The sequence below is a fragment of the Manacus candei genome, unplaced genomic scaffold (genome assembly GCF_025592945.1).
Source record: "Manacus candei isolate 608988 ecotype Guabito, Panama unplaced genomic scaffold, ASM2559294v1 h1tg000025l, whole genome shotgun sequence".
NCBI lineage: Eukaryota > Metazoa > Chordata > Aves > Passeriformes > Pipridae > Manacus > Manacus candei.
This window is the reverse complement of record NW_026138073.1, coordinates 5,563,597-5,579,666: the sequence shown is the minus strand read 5'-3', so window position 1 is coordinate 5,579,666 and position 16,070 is coordinate 5,563,597. Positions and strand designations below refer to the sequence as shown.

At 40.2% G+C, this 16,070-nt stretch overlaps 1 protein-coding gene across 2 annotated transcripts in view; it reads left to right on the top strand.

The window, feature by feature from the left end:
* The window catches only part of TAFA1 (TAFA chemokine like family member 1), a 216,560-nt gene that overhangs the window by 1,510 nt on the left and 198,980 nt on the right, over positions 1–16,070 (top strand). For both annotated transcript variants that reach the window (XM_051788842.1, XM_051788841.1), the window contains exon 2: positions 1,381–1,501. In XM_051788842.1, the coding sequence (XP_051644802.1) occupies positions 1,384–1,501 (118 nt within the window). In that variant the 5' untranslated portion in view covers positions 1,381–1,383. The remainder of the gene's footprint in view (positions 1–1,380; positions 1,502–16,070) is intronic.

Here is a 16,070-nt window from a genome sequence, read left to right as displayed (position 1 = left end):
AATTATGCTTGTCAGTTTATGTGGTTCTTTTTAGCTAATTAGACTTAAAAAGCTGTGCTGCTTTAAAATCAGGGGCAAAAAAAAAATCATATGCATATATTTTATTACCACTGTATTTCACTATTTTAATACTGTTAATTTTCATACTGCAGAAATCCCCCTGATATCACATACAGACTTTTCATTTTTTTAATTTTTTTTTTTTTTTTTTTTTTTTTTTTTAGCAAAGACATCGTCTTTCCATGTGAGAGATTTAATCTTTCAAAGTCTTTCTTGCTCTGTGAAAATGATGTTCAGCTGATTGGGTTATTAGATAGAGAATAGCATCCCGTCATTGGCTGAACGAGGAGAGTGCCTGAAGTTTGATTAATTTGGCAATATGAAATGCAGCAGAAGGTGTTGTTAAGGGAACTGGACGATGTGTAGCGTAGCTGAGCCTTGCAAACCTCCCAGTCCTTGCAGGCATTGAGAAAGAGCTGTTGAAGTTAACAAGTCAGAGGGAAATTTAGCCAGTTAGTACAGCCATGAACACAAGTATGAAAAAACATGGTTGTCTGTGTTGGGTGGCCAAGTACAGCAGCACCAGCAGACAAAGAAATTGCTCTTTCCCTCTGCAACAGGAATATTATTAAAATTTTGACACAATCTGCTTTGAGAAAGCATCAAATCTTCTATGGAATCCATCTGAAATTCGGTCTTGCCATACTCTGGACCCTGTGCACGCACAGGTCGAACAAAAGGAAGCCGATTTCATCTGAGGATTAGAATGTAATTTTGAGAAACAATTGCTTTGTTTGGTAGACAGAAGCATGATTAATAATTAATGCTTGCAAAAGTAAAGAAACAAACAATAAACTGTTAGCTTCTGGGTCAGCATCAACCATCCAGTTTGGGAATGGAGTATTTTTGCAATTCATCTTGAATAGCTGAGGATGTTTTATGCCTTTTTGTAATGTGTTTAAAGTAGCTTTGATACTACCTGGGCATCATGTGTTTCTCAGCTGGCACTGTGATTTTTTTTTTTAATGTAATGTATATTTTTTAACTCCCTTGTAAATGCAACTATGGATTAGTGTGGGAATGTTTTCCAACCTCTTTTTACATTGTGGCTTTTTTAGTCCTCAGATTATTACAGTTTGATTTTTACAACTGAATTATTAAAGTTATCCAGGCTCCTGCGTGATGTTTTGTTACCTCAGCTGTCCTTTTTGGGCATGACCTTTGCTGTATAACAATTGCATCCTGCAGGGAGAATAATAATCAAAAGAAATTTAGCAAAAGGAGTGAAAAAGGAAAAAAAAAATACTGTTGTAATGGAATCTGACTATTCTGTGTACTGCGAGGCATTGGGTAATAACGTCTGTCTAATATTTTGTTTAGAGAATGGCAGTGGTCTCTGCAATGTCCTGGGTCCTGTATTTGTGGATAAGTGCCTGTGCAATGCTGCTCTGTCAGGGGTCCCTCCATCACACTTTCCAGCAGCATCACCTGCACAGACCAGGTAGGACTGAGCTCAGCTCTGGGGTGCCGTGAGATTGCAGGTTCTCTGCCCGTGCTCGTGTCTGTCTTGATAAATGACTGAGTGATCAAAAATCTTTTTATCATTTAACTTTTATGAGTTGCTTGCCTTTATATTGCACAGCATCTGTTTTTTTTGGTCAGTCTAATGTGTGTTGTTGCTCTGCCAATCCAATGTTGGAATAGTCATCCTTTAATGTCATCTTCTAACAATTTCCCAAAACAGGCATCCCATTTTGGATAACTTTTCAGTTTCTATGTCCTTATCTCTATGTCCCCTTCTCCTCACCTGGTGAAGTTCTGGAATGGGTGTGTAACTCAGACATTGTGACAACACAGGTTTGGATAACTCTGCAGTTATCTGACCCAAACTGGGTATGGGTTTGTTCCTTGAAATACTGGCACCAAATCTCACTCATAGTCACCTGTGTTTACTGGAGGTCAGATGTTTGCATAAATGCACTTATTTTAAGGTTCTCAAGTTTACCTCTGCGAATTGATGGGGTCACAAAAGTGCAGCCCAGAGGAGAATTTGGGACTGTATTTCAATGGAGTTAAATGCCTATAAATCAGAGTGGGGAACAGAGCTGACTTTGACTGTTGGATCTGCAGGGACAGCACATCAGTGGTTTTATTGTGTTTTTATTAATAGAAATAGATCACGTAAGTTTTTCAACTGTTAATTGCACTTTGAAGAACGTGCTATGCTAAAAATTGAGGTGTTGGCATATTCTAGCACAGTATTATCATCTGGTTAAAATTAGATGGGCCAAGAATGTCACTTAACAAATTTGGATCCAAAGAAAGGTGGGAAAGGTTTTAAGAGATATAGAAATGAAAGATGGAAAATCTTAACTCACAGTGATGAATCATTTAACAGTGTGGCAATTAATACTTGAATGTTTTTTGATCTCATGACATCCCTTCAAAGACAGATGGTCTTGAATCACAAGGCTTTAGTAACCTTAAAACTCAAAGTTTCCCAAGTACATTTCTTACCCAGAAGTCACAGATATTGGCTTTGTTTTGCTTTCTTGTAATAAAGCATATAATGTATAGAGGAATAGAGCAAAATCTTTGCTAGCCTAGCTCTCAGTACCCATGTTAAAACATCAGTTTAGCCAAAAGTATTTACTAGCTGACACTGGAAGTTTGAGAGTGTTTGAAGTTTGAGTGGTGAGGGTCTTATTTGGGACTTGCAGAGATTTATTACAGTGCAATTGTCAGTAATGCTGCTGGTTATTTGAGTCTGTCCCTAGTGAAGGAAATGGGGAAAAACCAGCCCAGCTAAACAGATATGTAAAAGGAAAATGTAATATCGTTTTAGGGAATCAGTTGAAACAAGTGACATTATGAGAAAAAATGAGAGCTGGGCACATCCAGAGCTCAGCAACATTTGCCTAAGCTTGAAAAATCACCTTTTTTATGAAGCAAGAACAGCAAGACACTGAATGCATACCAAATGTTGGGGAAATGTGAAAAATGACAAAATCTTTCACTCAGAGATGTGCTACAGATAGAGTGAAGGTTTTACAGCTGCCTCATCACCTACTTAGAAGCAGCCAAGCTTTCCCTCCTGCGAGCCTGGCTCAGGCAGCTTCTCCACACCCTACACGAACAAGATTGATGGTGTTCTGATCCCAGGCAGCCAATTTCAGTCTCTCAAGAAATAATCCACTACACTGACAGATGAGTGGAATTTGACATGATGTTCACCTCGAATTCAGATTGTGCTGCACCTGGGAAGTACCAGCTACTGAGTGTCCTTTAGGGAAACTGTTAGGTATTTTGGACAATTTCTGCTGTCACAACAGAAAATCAGGACAGTGTTTTTTATAAGGCCAAGAATTTTCAGTCTGCCAACTGAATGTGAAAGGTTGTACATAAAAGGGATGGAAATATGTTAACTAGCAAACTGAGTGATTTTAATGTATTCAACTGCAGTCCCTGAGCACACCCTATTTTTCATACTTATAATATTAGAAATGCATCGTTTACTTTTGGTTAGTCACTGTGTAAGCCAAATAAAAGTGAACAAAAATGGATGCAGATGAGCCAGGATATAATTTCAGTAATTTAATATTTGGTATATGAAACTTCAACTTATTGAATCATGACAAATATAGCTGTAATCAATAGCATGCTCAGCATACCTTTTCTTTCAGTTTGTGGTCTTCCATAGGTAACGAGATGCTCTAAAATAAGAGAATTTAAGCAGTTCAACTCCATTGTGGGACCACTGTGGTACAAGATAATTAAAAAGGCAGGTTTCACCCCATTTTGTGCTTCTCATACTTGATGAATAGAAGAGTCTCACTGAGCACAGGAAGGTGCAGGTAAAAGATAAAATCCTCTTGGTGTGTATTTAGCATAATAAACTTGAAGTGAACTCAGTGGATTAGCACAGTGAATGTATTCATCTGGACTACTGCAGTAATCCAGTTTTGAAACTCTGGAAATCAAGGGCAATATACAAAAATGTTAGTTTATCACCAGAGATTTCTGAGCTTGTTCTTTTTTTTTTTTCCTCTGAAACTTTCTTAAGTGTCTGAATGGGCTGAGCTAAATTTCCACACACTGTGCAATCACAAAAGCTTAAAGCCTCCTTTTAGTGTAGTATAATTTTTCATTTTTATAATTCAGCACTTCTTTATTCAGTTAGATGGCTTAGCAGAAGGTATGAACCTGGAAACAAATGTTATAAACAGCTCTAACTGACTGTATTTTTGATTGACTGTAGCTTTATTTTCTGTGAAACATTGGCAGGTGGGCACAGGTAGTAAGGGCATGGTGAATATTGCTTGCTTATAAGATGAACGATGCTATGTTATTTGTGCTCGTTCATTAATTCTTCCTTGTCTCATTAACATGATGAGAAGTTTGAATGCTGTTGTTTAGTACCCTTAAGTATTGGTGCCTTTTCCTTTTGACTTGAATGGGTGAGGAGGAGGAGACTTGAGAGTAAACTGGCAGAACACCATTGCAGTGTAATTCCCCTTGGGTAATATACATGGCTTCCTGCAGGTTTTTTATGACAATATTTCATTTTCATGAAAATCATGTTAGGCAGAGGATGTGTGAAAGCATTCACAGGAAATAACTTTATGTGGAAACAAATCTCCATCTTTTTTCCAAGCGTGTCATTTCTGTGTGATTTAAGAAGAAACAGTGGTAATGAAAAGATTTCCACACTGGCTCTTAGACTCTAAGATACACAGAGTTGAGCTGTTAAATTGGCCTGAGGGTTAAAGTGGACAGGTTGTGATTTGCAGAGTTATCTGAGTGCCTGTGATAGTTCATTGATCATCTGATTGACAGGATTGACCCTACCCAGAGGTAGGAAGTAGATGCTGGCATTTGGTGAGACAGCAAGATATCGGCAAAGTACAGGATTCAAGTTTTAAAAAAAAACCACAATAAACACCACTCTTTCAATCATGCAATTTTTGACAAAATTTTGGCTGTGTTCCATAACAAGGTATTATATGCATCAGCTATTTAATCACAGTGCACAACATTGGCCATGTGTTCCTTTTGAAAAGACATAGGATTCACCTGTAAGTTTGTGCAAAATTAATTAGGTACATGTTAAGTTAATCTTGTACACGGTGTAAAGATGTGAGACAGACACAAGCAGAAACATGTACCTACTGTAGCAAATATGTCAATTAAAAATAGGCCTATTCAGAGGAAAAAAATCATGGAGAGAATCAAGGCTGGAATTTTATGACGCTAAACATAAAGTGCCTTTTATTGTGACAGTAGTTAATGATGTGCCCATTAAAAATCATCTCAAGAAGTGTTTCTCTGTACTTCATCTCATGAGGTGGAAAAATCAGTCTCAAAGCAATTCTGTACAAACTAACAAGGAACATCAACCAAAGGATGCTCTGAGCATGTTTCTCAGTAGACAGCATTTTGCAGAAAGTGGAGTCTGTGGCTGTGAGCAAAAAATGTCTTAGTTCTGATCTTGGCCTTCCCACTGATTTTTATAGCCTTGGGGGAAATTGCATATTTTCACATTTCAAAAGGTCTGCTCTATTCATATGCCCCATATATGTGGCTATTCAGTTTGAAACAGACTGGGAAGAATGTTGGTTTGGATCTAACTCCTCGGAAAAGTGTAAACAAAATGTGTCGTTACTTTGTAGAACAATTGAGATTTGAAAGGTGAATTCAGCAGGATTTTTGCTCCTGGTATTGATAGAAGCAAGTCTGGGACCAGGTAGTTAATATGTAAAAGTATGCAGTTTCTATGATTACCAAGAATTGTGTTTCATTAATCACATGGTGTGAATGCAAACTGTTGCCTTCAGTACACAACGTCCAAATTGCCATGGGGCAACACAGCCAGTATCCAGCAGATCTTGTTGTGGGCATCAAAGGTGACAAGTAGTGTTTCTTGCTGTATTTATAAAAATGAACAAATTTTTAAGCCCTAAGGTCTGATTCGGTTTTCACTTACACCAGAAATGCACAGGGAGCACAACAGTGTCCTGGATTGTTCATGATCAGAAAAACCTGCTCGTAATGAGCTGTTCCAGTCACTCACTGGAAATCATCTCTCTTGTGATGCCTTTGTTATACACACCTGGCCTTCACAGGCTGTTCTTGAGAATGTGAAGCTACCAACTGCTAAGTAAAGAAATCCAAGTTGGAGGTACCTGCTGTGTTCCTGGTCACATAAAAAATATGTTTGAATGTATGTGGGCATGTATTTTGTGTGGACAGAGAACTGATGTAACAACTCAACACTTAAGGATGATGTAGGGTTTCTAAGCAGCATGATAGCAATGAACTGCCTGCTGTGCTTGTGTGATGCACTTGTTTATAGCAGCAGACCTTATCAGAAGTATTGTACCCTGTAATTTAGGGTTTTTTATGTTTTTTTTGTTTTGTTTTCTGAGAAATCAAACCTCCCAAACAAACCCGGCATGGCTACAGGGTGTGCTTGCAGGCAGTTAGCTGTGGGGTTTTGGGGGGGGTTGTAAGCTGTTATTTAAGACACAGAAGCCCTTTGAAGTAAAAGGGAAAAAGTGTAGGGAGGTAGTACCAGGGAGCAGCCAGAGCTCATGGGATGGTCAAAGGCAGGAGGAGAAGGGAGTGCAGCTGTGAGGCTCTCAGCAATTTTGCAGGTGGAGGAAAGCTGTCACCAGTCATGCTGCTGAATGTGATGCCTTGTTACTTCTGATCCAGGGAGATGAAGCAACCTGAGGGGGAGCAGGTGTTGCAGCTCAATGGACTGTGAAGGTGTGCAGTGGGGCACTGAGCAACTGCTGTGCCCAGCAAGGCTCCACGGGAGCTGCTGGAGGAAGGGCAGCATTCCCTGTGATCACCCTCGCAGCACACCTGGTGCAAAAGAGCAGTGGCAGGGTGCTCATGGTGATATTTGGAGAGATGTGATGTGCCTCCCTCGTGTGTGGTTCACACGGGCAGTGCCAGTGCCCTGGTTCTGTCCCCTTGCTCTGCCCTTTCCTGCTGGCCATGCTCCCGTCCCCATCCCATGCCACTTTAGCTGTCCCTCAGACCCCTCTGCAGGCAGACACTCAGGCAGGTGCAAAGCACATCCCTCTTGGTGTGACAGAAGCTGTTCTAGGGAAATAGGGATCAAAAATCACCTCTTGATGCACTGGCCTCGGAAGCACCTTCTGCTCCTCCCTGTGCTGAGCCTCCAGTTCCAAGTGCAGCCCTGGGGCCTGGGTGAGTCATGCAGGGACTATTTGGAGCTCTCCGTCATGGTGTTGAAGACTGTGAGAATTCATACTATGGTGGTGAAGTCCCAAGGAAAATTTGGCACCTACAAATATGAGCCCCAAAAGCAAACTGTGTTGCTCTGCGCTGAAGTATTTCTGCTGATAGCATCAGAAACCCGCCTTTAATGATTAGCCTATTTTATCCAAGGCTCATTTATATTTTAAAAGGCAATATCCAAGTGCATTTCCTCATAAGACAGATGTGTTTTCTTCCATTAAGTTTCATATTGTTTTATCCTATCTTGTCTATAATCTTCGTGGTTTCCTTCTGAATGTTTTTGTTTCCGCTATGTTGTGAAACTAAGCTTTGCTGTGAGCAAGATTTATTTTCCTGGTGGGATTCAGCATTTTTTGCTGTTTTCAGATGCTCTATGCAGATTCTCTCCAGCTAAACTTATTCTTTTGCATGGGAGTGATGCTGGAGATTTCTGTTCATGGAGCCCTAGGTAGGGACCACGAGGGCTGCAGCGCCGCTGGATTCTAAATTTATGAGACTCAGTCAGTGATGCACAGTGGGGAATTGGGGGTGTAAATTAAGCTGAATGGAGTTGCAAAGCCCAATGTATGTGTCTGTGACTCATATTTCTACGCTCTATTTAGAAGATTGTTTTCTGACATCTCTCTCTCGCCTTCTATATCTGTTTTGGAATAGCGGTTTTTCCTTTTCCTTCACGGTGGGTAAAGAAACCAGTCCCTGCCCTTCTTGAAAGGTCAATTCAGTGACAGCAGGTGCAGGATCACTGTTGCTGTCATGCTAATCAATAACTGTGTCCTAGTATTCCACTGTAATCCTTATATTACTTTGAGAGAACAGCTTTGCTTGGGAACTGAATTGATGGCAGGAATGGAGGATTTGAGCAGTTTTTGGATGATGTGAAAATGATTCCTTGAGAATCACCAGGTGAAGTGCAGTACACAGCCAATCTGTTATCTGAGGTGGGTGCTCTTGTTGTGGTGTCTTGTCTTTGAGCTACAAGGTGAATAACCTGCTTTCCACGAGCAGTTCCTCCCAGCCACATGTGCTGGGTGCTTCTTGAAATTGTGCATAAATATTTCTTCCATGAGCAGTGAAGTTTTAGTGTATATCATGCACCTTAACTCTCACTAAATGAATAGGCAATTAAACCCCAGCTTAAGTAGTGATCCTTGTCTCTTGATTACTAGGGGAGCTGTTGGTTCAGATCAAAGAATGCTTTTAATTCATCCTCTTGCATAATCCAAAGCTCCTACTGGATTAATTTTGTTTTCTGCAAATGACAAATCTGAATCAAGAGCCTTCATTGTGAACCTGTTAAAACATGATGAGCAAAATACACTTTGCAGTGAAATTGTGTGAAAGTTATATCAATGAAATGAAGAACTTGATTGGAAAACTCCTGTGAGCATACATGTCAGTCTGTTGGAAAATGGGGAACCTGGGGTTGTGATATTCTATGCTGTAAATAATGTCAGCAGCCAAAGGCTCTATAGATCAGCCTGAGTGCAGGCAAGAGCCTCAGGTTCTAAACTGCACACACTCTGATAAAACTTTTTATTATTTTTTTGGTGTCCTCATTAATGCTCTCCAAAACTGCTGTTAAATATTTCTGGCAAGTAGGGCTTCAGTGTAATTGTACTGTGTTGTTCAGGATTTATTAATTATAATCTTTTCTCGCAGAGTCTATTTATATTTGATCATGACATTAATTGGTTGCCAAAACAAACTAGAGTTAATGGTGTTTAATTAAGTGGTTGGGAGCAAGCAAGGACAGTTTATTTGGAAAATCGGTTTCATTGATTTATATGTTTGTTTCTTAAAAGAACATGCACAAATGAAAGGAACCTTTTGGTTAACACCTCTTTCCCTACATGCTGCCCAGGAACCACCAATAACACAGCTGTGGCTTTGAACAGATTCAAGAGTTGAGAAGTATCTCTAGTGTATATGTTTGCCTAGATAAACGTAGTAGGAAGTAAATGTTCACATTCTGAATCATTCTGAATTTAAATAAAACCTTAAACCATATGGAAATGAGATCAAGTAATACCGAAAATAGCAGTAGGGTGTTCAGAACACTGTATTTTGAAAAATGCATCTCTCGTCTGGCTAAAGGTGCTGTGTGGGTAAGGAGGGTATGGTAAAACACTAAAATATGACAAGGCAAATACCTCCTATAATTTTATTAATACAGTATATCATTGTATTTCTATGATATAATAATTTCTATGTTTTCCATCATATGTTTGAAAATTGACTAGTTTTACAGTTCAGAAGGTCTTGAACTTCTGTTTCCTGTTTTAATATTAAAATTAGAACTGAGACAAAAATTCTGAGGACTTAACATCCAGGGTCTTTCTGTTTTGGTCGGTGGTTTCACTGTTTGTGTGGTTTTTTTAATGGAGAATCAGTTTCCTAAGTTGAAACCATGATTGAAAAAGTAGTTTGATATCTTTATGCCTTACTTTTGCCCTGATATTCCTCACTGGCTGTGTAAGGTATCAGCAGCTACCCAAAACAATTCATCAGAATCCTGTGTGAAAGTATAACTCTAGATCTGCCAGTGGCTGTTTCTTTCCCAAGGGGAATCAAGACCTCACAGACTTCAAATCTAAAACCAATGTGAACATGAGGAAGGTCCTGTGTGTCCTTCTGGCTGGCACCAGCTCTTGTTTTGGTTTAGAGTAGCACTGAAATGAAAGAAAGTCTAATGTTTACAGGAGTTGCCTTTTTTGACAAGGATACAGCTTTTATTAAACAGCAGAGATCTGGGGGTGGGGAAATCTTGCTTAAATCATAAGCTATGGCTACACTACCACTGTTTACTGTGACTATCCATTAGTTCATTAAATCCCTCTTTTTGGTTACTTGCATGGGAGACTTTCAAATTTGGGGAGTCAGTCAGCCAGAAGTTGCTATTGTGTGTTAAACAAAAAAAAAAAAAAAAAAGGATGAGTTGAAGCTAACAGAGGTTTTTGAGTTTGCAGTTGGTTTCAGCGTGCCAGGGCAGAATCTGACAGAGAATGACTGTCTAAACCAGCTCCCACATCTGTAGTATAATTATTTCTGTAGTAATATCCTCTTTTTGTGACGTTTTAAAATGCAGCATTTTTGTTCCCTCAGGTAATTAGAAACTGTCTTTCCAAGGCTGAAATCTCAGCACTTTCGCCATCAAGTCAGCTGCCTGGGTGGTGTTTATCTTAACCTTGTTTTGAGTTTCTTCAACAAATAGATGACTCCTTTAGTTCTAATTTAGTTTCTCTTGGTATTTCTATTATCTCTTTCTAGTTGGCAGGCAAGGAAATCAGATGTGCATCGAATGAAACCATTTGTCATGGATTAGTGCATGCAAATGCCTTGATAACAGCAGTAGACCAAGGCTGTGAGTGTCTGAGTGCTGACTTAGGAAGAGAAAATTAACAAGGCCAAACCACCACTGATAGCTGTCCCTAAATGAGATTATTCAATGCCTAGGAGCAAGACGAGGCTTTTCTGTGCCCTCCCTTGACATTTGTCCTCATACTGAAATCTTTAGACGTTAGGGAAATGCACAGTGAAGTGGGGAAGTGTCCATGGGAGCTCATGGCTTTCCCAGGACTACACACCAACAGGATCTTCCCTCTGTCTAATAAAACCTGTCTGTATGCCCAGCAGAGGGGAGGGATGGGGCTCATAGCTGGAAAAAAGAGAAAATCATAAACGATCCTCCAGCATGTGTATCCCTATCACAGCACACTGGGAGTCAGGAGAGCTGCCAGGCAGGATACTGAAATGAATCCTCTTGAGGAGGAATGTATCTTCCTCAGTGTCTTCTTTGGAAATGTTTTGCATTTCCCTCTTTCCCCGAGGGCAGAATTGGGAAATTGTTTAATACTGATCTCCTACTGTTGATAACAGGCTGAATTGAATGAGTTGACAGCAGTTTTTAGATATTTATCTCATGCTTGTCATTGTTACTCCAGTTCCTTTATGAGCCTGGTTGGACTCTTTTCAGTCCTAAAAGGTGAGCTCTGCCGAGTTCCCCACTCAAAGGATGGTGTGAGGAAGAGCTGAAACACAGTTGTAGGAAGGGAATTTTGAGACCCCCTGAGTGGGAGGAGACTGTGAACAGTGAGCATCCTGAGCACATTGTATTTCTAACCATCCCAAACCACCCTTGGGAGATCACCAAACACAGGTGCTGTAATTCAGTGTAAGGTCCACAACCTAGGCAGATAACCTGCTGTTTTCTGTAGGTTTTCACCCTGTTTCAATCTCTTTTTTTTTTTCCTCCCTTTAACTGTTTTGTGTATTTCTAGATTTGTCTCCTTTCCTTTAAATCAGTTTCCTTTATTTTCTCTAAATCTTCCTTTATGTAAGCTCCTATGGCTCTCACTTTTGGAAAAGGCTCTCTGAACCTCCTCCTCTTAGTCAATGCACCTTGATGTGATGTTTAAACAACAAAATTCCACTTGATTTCATCTCAACTAGAACACCAGTGATATTTTAATGAAGTAAATAGTTTAAAACATTTCTATTTAGAAAGAATCAAAATGTAGCTATTTCATCAAAACATTTGAAATGCTAAAATACATTTCCTGCTTCCTGATGGTGACACCACAGTTAAAGTGTTTTCTAAGAAAAATCGGGAAAAATATAATTTATAACCTTTTTCACTCATAGGAAATAATGTTGATCAGAATATTCCAATGGAAAAAATTTCACAGCTACTTTGTGTCTGTCTCTACAGAGTGTATGCAAGGCAATATTACTATCATAGTGGTTTTTTGTTTTCTTACTTCCTCCCCCTCTGCTTTTATGCTTTGATTTCGTGTATTTGTATTGGAACCAAACTTTCATCCCTTACATCCCCCCAAAATTTTTCCCTGTTACCATGCTGCACTGTAGTCAAGACCCCTTGCTGAGGTCATGATGTTACCAGAGACACAAGCAGGTTGGTCAGACAGGGTGGTGCAGACTCTGGAAAGCAAATTCTTGACTGAGCAGGACCGGTTCTGAAAATGAACAAATGCTGGTGATAAAAATAGGTGCAAATTAAAGGGAATGGGATTCTGCTTCAGTTGTAAATTATCTGATGGCTTCCTCTAGTAAGAGTTCCCTGACTTTTTAGAGTGCACTTAATTGGCTGTGAACTGCCTGTTGCTGCAGCGTTTAGTGGTGATGTACCTTCTATGAGCAGGGTGGGATCGAGCAGTTCTTTGTACCAGTCCTAATCCTCTGAGGTTCAGGCTGTGCAAGTCCCCCCTAAACCCTGTTCTTATGTAAAACAAATTATTTCCTATGTTCCTTTTTTGTTTTCTAGTCTATCAAAGGAAAAGGTGTAATCTATAGTGTCTAGAGATGGCAACAAGCTACAAAGCAGTATCACATTTATACTGAAGTCCTTCTGAGGAGGGTTGTATGTCTTTAGTATGCTGCTCCCTACATCTGAGGGGCTGTGTTCTTTAACAGGTGAGAAGAGATTATCCCTTAGTCCTGACAGAGTCTGTGAATCAAAGTCTGTTAGGAGAAAAACTCATACAGAGTTGAAAATGCAAACCTTCTTTTAAATGTAACTATAGCAAAATAGTTTTCTCTGAATAACACAGTATATGAATTAGCATCTTAAGTTTCAGAGATCTTACTGTAAACTGTGTCCTGTCTGATTTTCAGGTGCTTTAAAGTCCGGATTTTATATAGGAACCCAACAAAAATATGAACAAAACTCAAATATGCCTTTATCAGGAGAGATTATTCCATGTTCTGATGGAACATACAGGTCTCAGAACATCATCATTGCTATACAGACAGAATAGTTTTATGGGGACCCAACCAACAGTGGCCTTTCTGTTTGGTCCTTTTCTTTCTCTTTCTGGCCGACTCAGGGACAGTCGATCCCCCTGTGCAGCATCCAGCACTGGAATAGACCATCTGAGAGAGCAGATCTCCACCATGATCATTTTTATGGCAGCTGAGATGTAAACAAATGAGGGTTTGTTACTCTGTTCCTAACTTGGCCTCTCTAAGTGAGAGGGTGGCTGCCAGACACTGTCCTCCCTGCTGGTACCCAGAGCAGGCATCCCATCCCTGGTGCTCTGTCCTTGGCATGGCTTGATGTGCAAGTGCAAGTGTTGCTGTGAGCTGGGTGATGGATCATGGAGCCTCTCAGCTCCCTCTTTTCATGGAATCAAGTGCTTTGCTGTAAACCAACTTCACACTGGCTTAGCCTCCATGGTGGTTAAGCTGTAATCTATCAGACTGCCCTGGCTGGGAGGTGTAAAGAGCCTTCACGTTCACTTACTGCTGCTCAACTGACAAACAAGTTGTGCTGTTGCAAAGAATGTTTCCTGTGTCCAGGCTCTCAGCTGAACAGGCAGTGCAGGGTTTATTCAAATGTAGAGCTTCCCACTTGTTACTGAATTGCTTCTTTTAAAAGACGAGATTGGGCTTTTCCTAGGACAAAAAGACTCCTCTTTAATTATGTTTCTCACTTGAAGACTACACTTCCCACCAGAGTTTAGTGCTGTGCTTCCAATCCTTCACAGGCAGTGTAACATGGATTCTGCATAACTCAGTGCATTTTTTGAAATGTGTCTGACTTGCAAATATTAACTGCCTACTGCTATCTCAGTGCACTTGCAGGCCAGCTACAGCAGCATGAAAACTTTCATTTTCTATAATTATAAAAAAAACCCCACCTTAATCATAATCTCTTGCTTGCTTCTGAAGACATAAATTGCTCCGGGGAAAGACCTAGTTCTGTCCCAAAAGAAGACTGTGATCTGGGAATCCTGAATGGAAAATAACCTGTGAATGATGTCTTGTTTGGTCCAGTCAAAGGTGTGGGAACACCCACACACTTGGGATAGATGCTGTTAGGGTCCTGCATGTCCTTCCCCACTAATGACCATTTTTGGGCTGCACCTGTGGAAGCTGACTGCAGAAGTTTTTCTTCTCACTTGTTGGAACCTGGGAAAGGTCTTCTCCATAATTTATCTTTGTTTTGGCAACACAGAAGCTCAGAGGTTATGTAGTTATTGACCAGTATTTTTGTTCCTTGTCAGGACTCTGTGCTTTCATAGAGGCACAGCATGAGTCCAGTGTACCAGTCCAGATGGGGGCCACCAGCTTGGACTGTGGAATCCTGGCAAGGGATCCTTTTCCAGAGGGTCCTTTTCCTCTTGTGCAATGGAAAGATGACTGAGCATCAGCTGATGCCCACTGCCTGGCTTGCAGAACATACTCAGAGGCTCTTGGTAGGCTTTGAGAATCAAACTAGGATTTGATTCCATCTGTACTGATAAATTAATGTGAAAAATGCTCATTGAATCTCTTGTGGAGATAAGCTTTCATGTGCTTGAGTAATTGTAGCAAATTTTCTTTTCTATTGTGACAATTGTTTGTTTATTTTTGCAGTTTGATGGAATACAGGGTAACAGTCTACACTTTGCAAAGCAGTGTTCCTTTCGTTGTGTGACTAAAGCAGTGTAAATAATATAATTCTTTTCTATGTGACAGCCAAAGCAAGATATCAAGTGTTGGTTTGGTGCAGTATTTACATTTTGAAGTTAGTTTAGAACAACTCCATTGTTCTTCTGACTAACTGGAAAAAAAAAAGAAAACAAAATCTGAAACAATTTGACAAATTTATAAACACTGAAAGAGCAGCAAGGAGAAAGCAAGATTAAATTAGTAAAAAAAGTCTAGAGATTGTACTTCTTCTTTCCTTACATAGATTTAATTCAGAGTATCTCTAACCAGAAACTGCATTCTGCTGTAGAGTTGACCCTTCATCTTTCTTCCCAAGGTAGAGCTGTGGAGTTAAGATATGACTGGTAGGGAGAGTAACTTCCAATACTTCTTCAGTTTTCCATTTCAAATAAATAACTAAGAGAGTAGGGGCAGAACATCAGGGTTTTTCCTCCTTCACCTGCTATGAGACAGCAAAAAAAGCCAGTCCATTGCTCTCAGACTCCCTGGATAAGGTGGTGTTTTATAGAAGGTTGGATGGACTTTGAGACAACCCCTAACCCTACCAAAAACTGAGGAGCTGAACAAGACAGATCTAAAATCCCTGTCCCTGAGGCTGAGTGCACAGAGCTGTGATCTGTGCTGGTGGTGGCACACGCTGGTCATTGAGAACTAAATGCATGTGAAAAAGAGGCTTCAAAAAACAAAGGAGATGTGTATTAAAAGCACAACTTCTTGCAAGGTTTACCCTCTTTGGGCAAAAGCACACTTTGGCTGGTTTTGCTTCTCTTGCTTTCAGAAGAAAGCTGAATCACTGCCCGCTAATTGTCAGCGTGGTGCAGGAGGCAAAGCCTTTCTGCCATTCTGCTGTGTTTGAACACAAGGCTTGACCTGCGGCTTCCCTTCTGCTCTGTTTGTGTTCTGGATGAGGCCAAGGCTGCACCAGCCACAGCACAGCCCTGCTCATGGCCTCTCTTCATCCATTCAGAAAGAAGCAGGGGCCCACAGAGAGGGAAAGCAAAGCTTTAACAAACCAATGTTTGTCTGCAGTGCTGTTGTGTTTTGCTGACTTCAGTCATCTCAAGACCTTTGCTAATTGAATGAGCCCATTTCACTTGTCAGGGTGACAGTTATCCAAGTCAGACACCAATACTCCTCCTTTAATATACATCTGCAGCACTTAGTTTGCTGTCCTTGAAGAAACACAGACTGAAATATAATTTTATTTTGAGAGTTGCTTCTGGGAGTTTTTTTTACAAAGTATTAGAAATATGTTTCTTTATCTCAGTGATAGCATCTGCTTTTGTCATTTTTATGTAAACTCAGCTCTGATTTGCACAGCACCACTGTTCTCCTCTTCCAGGGAAAGCATG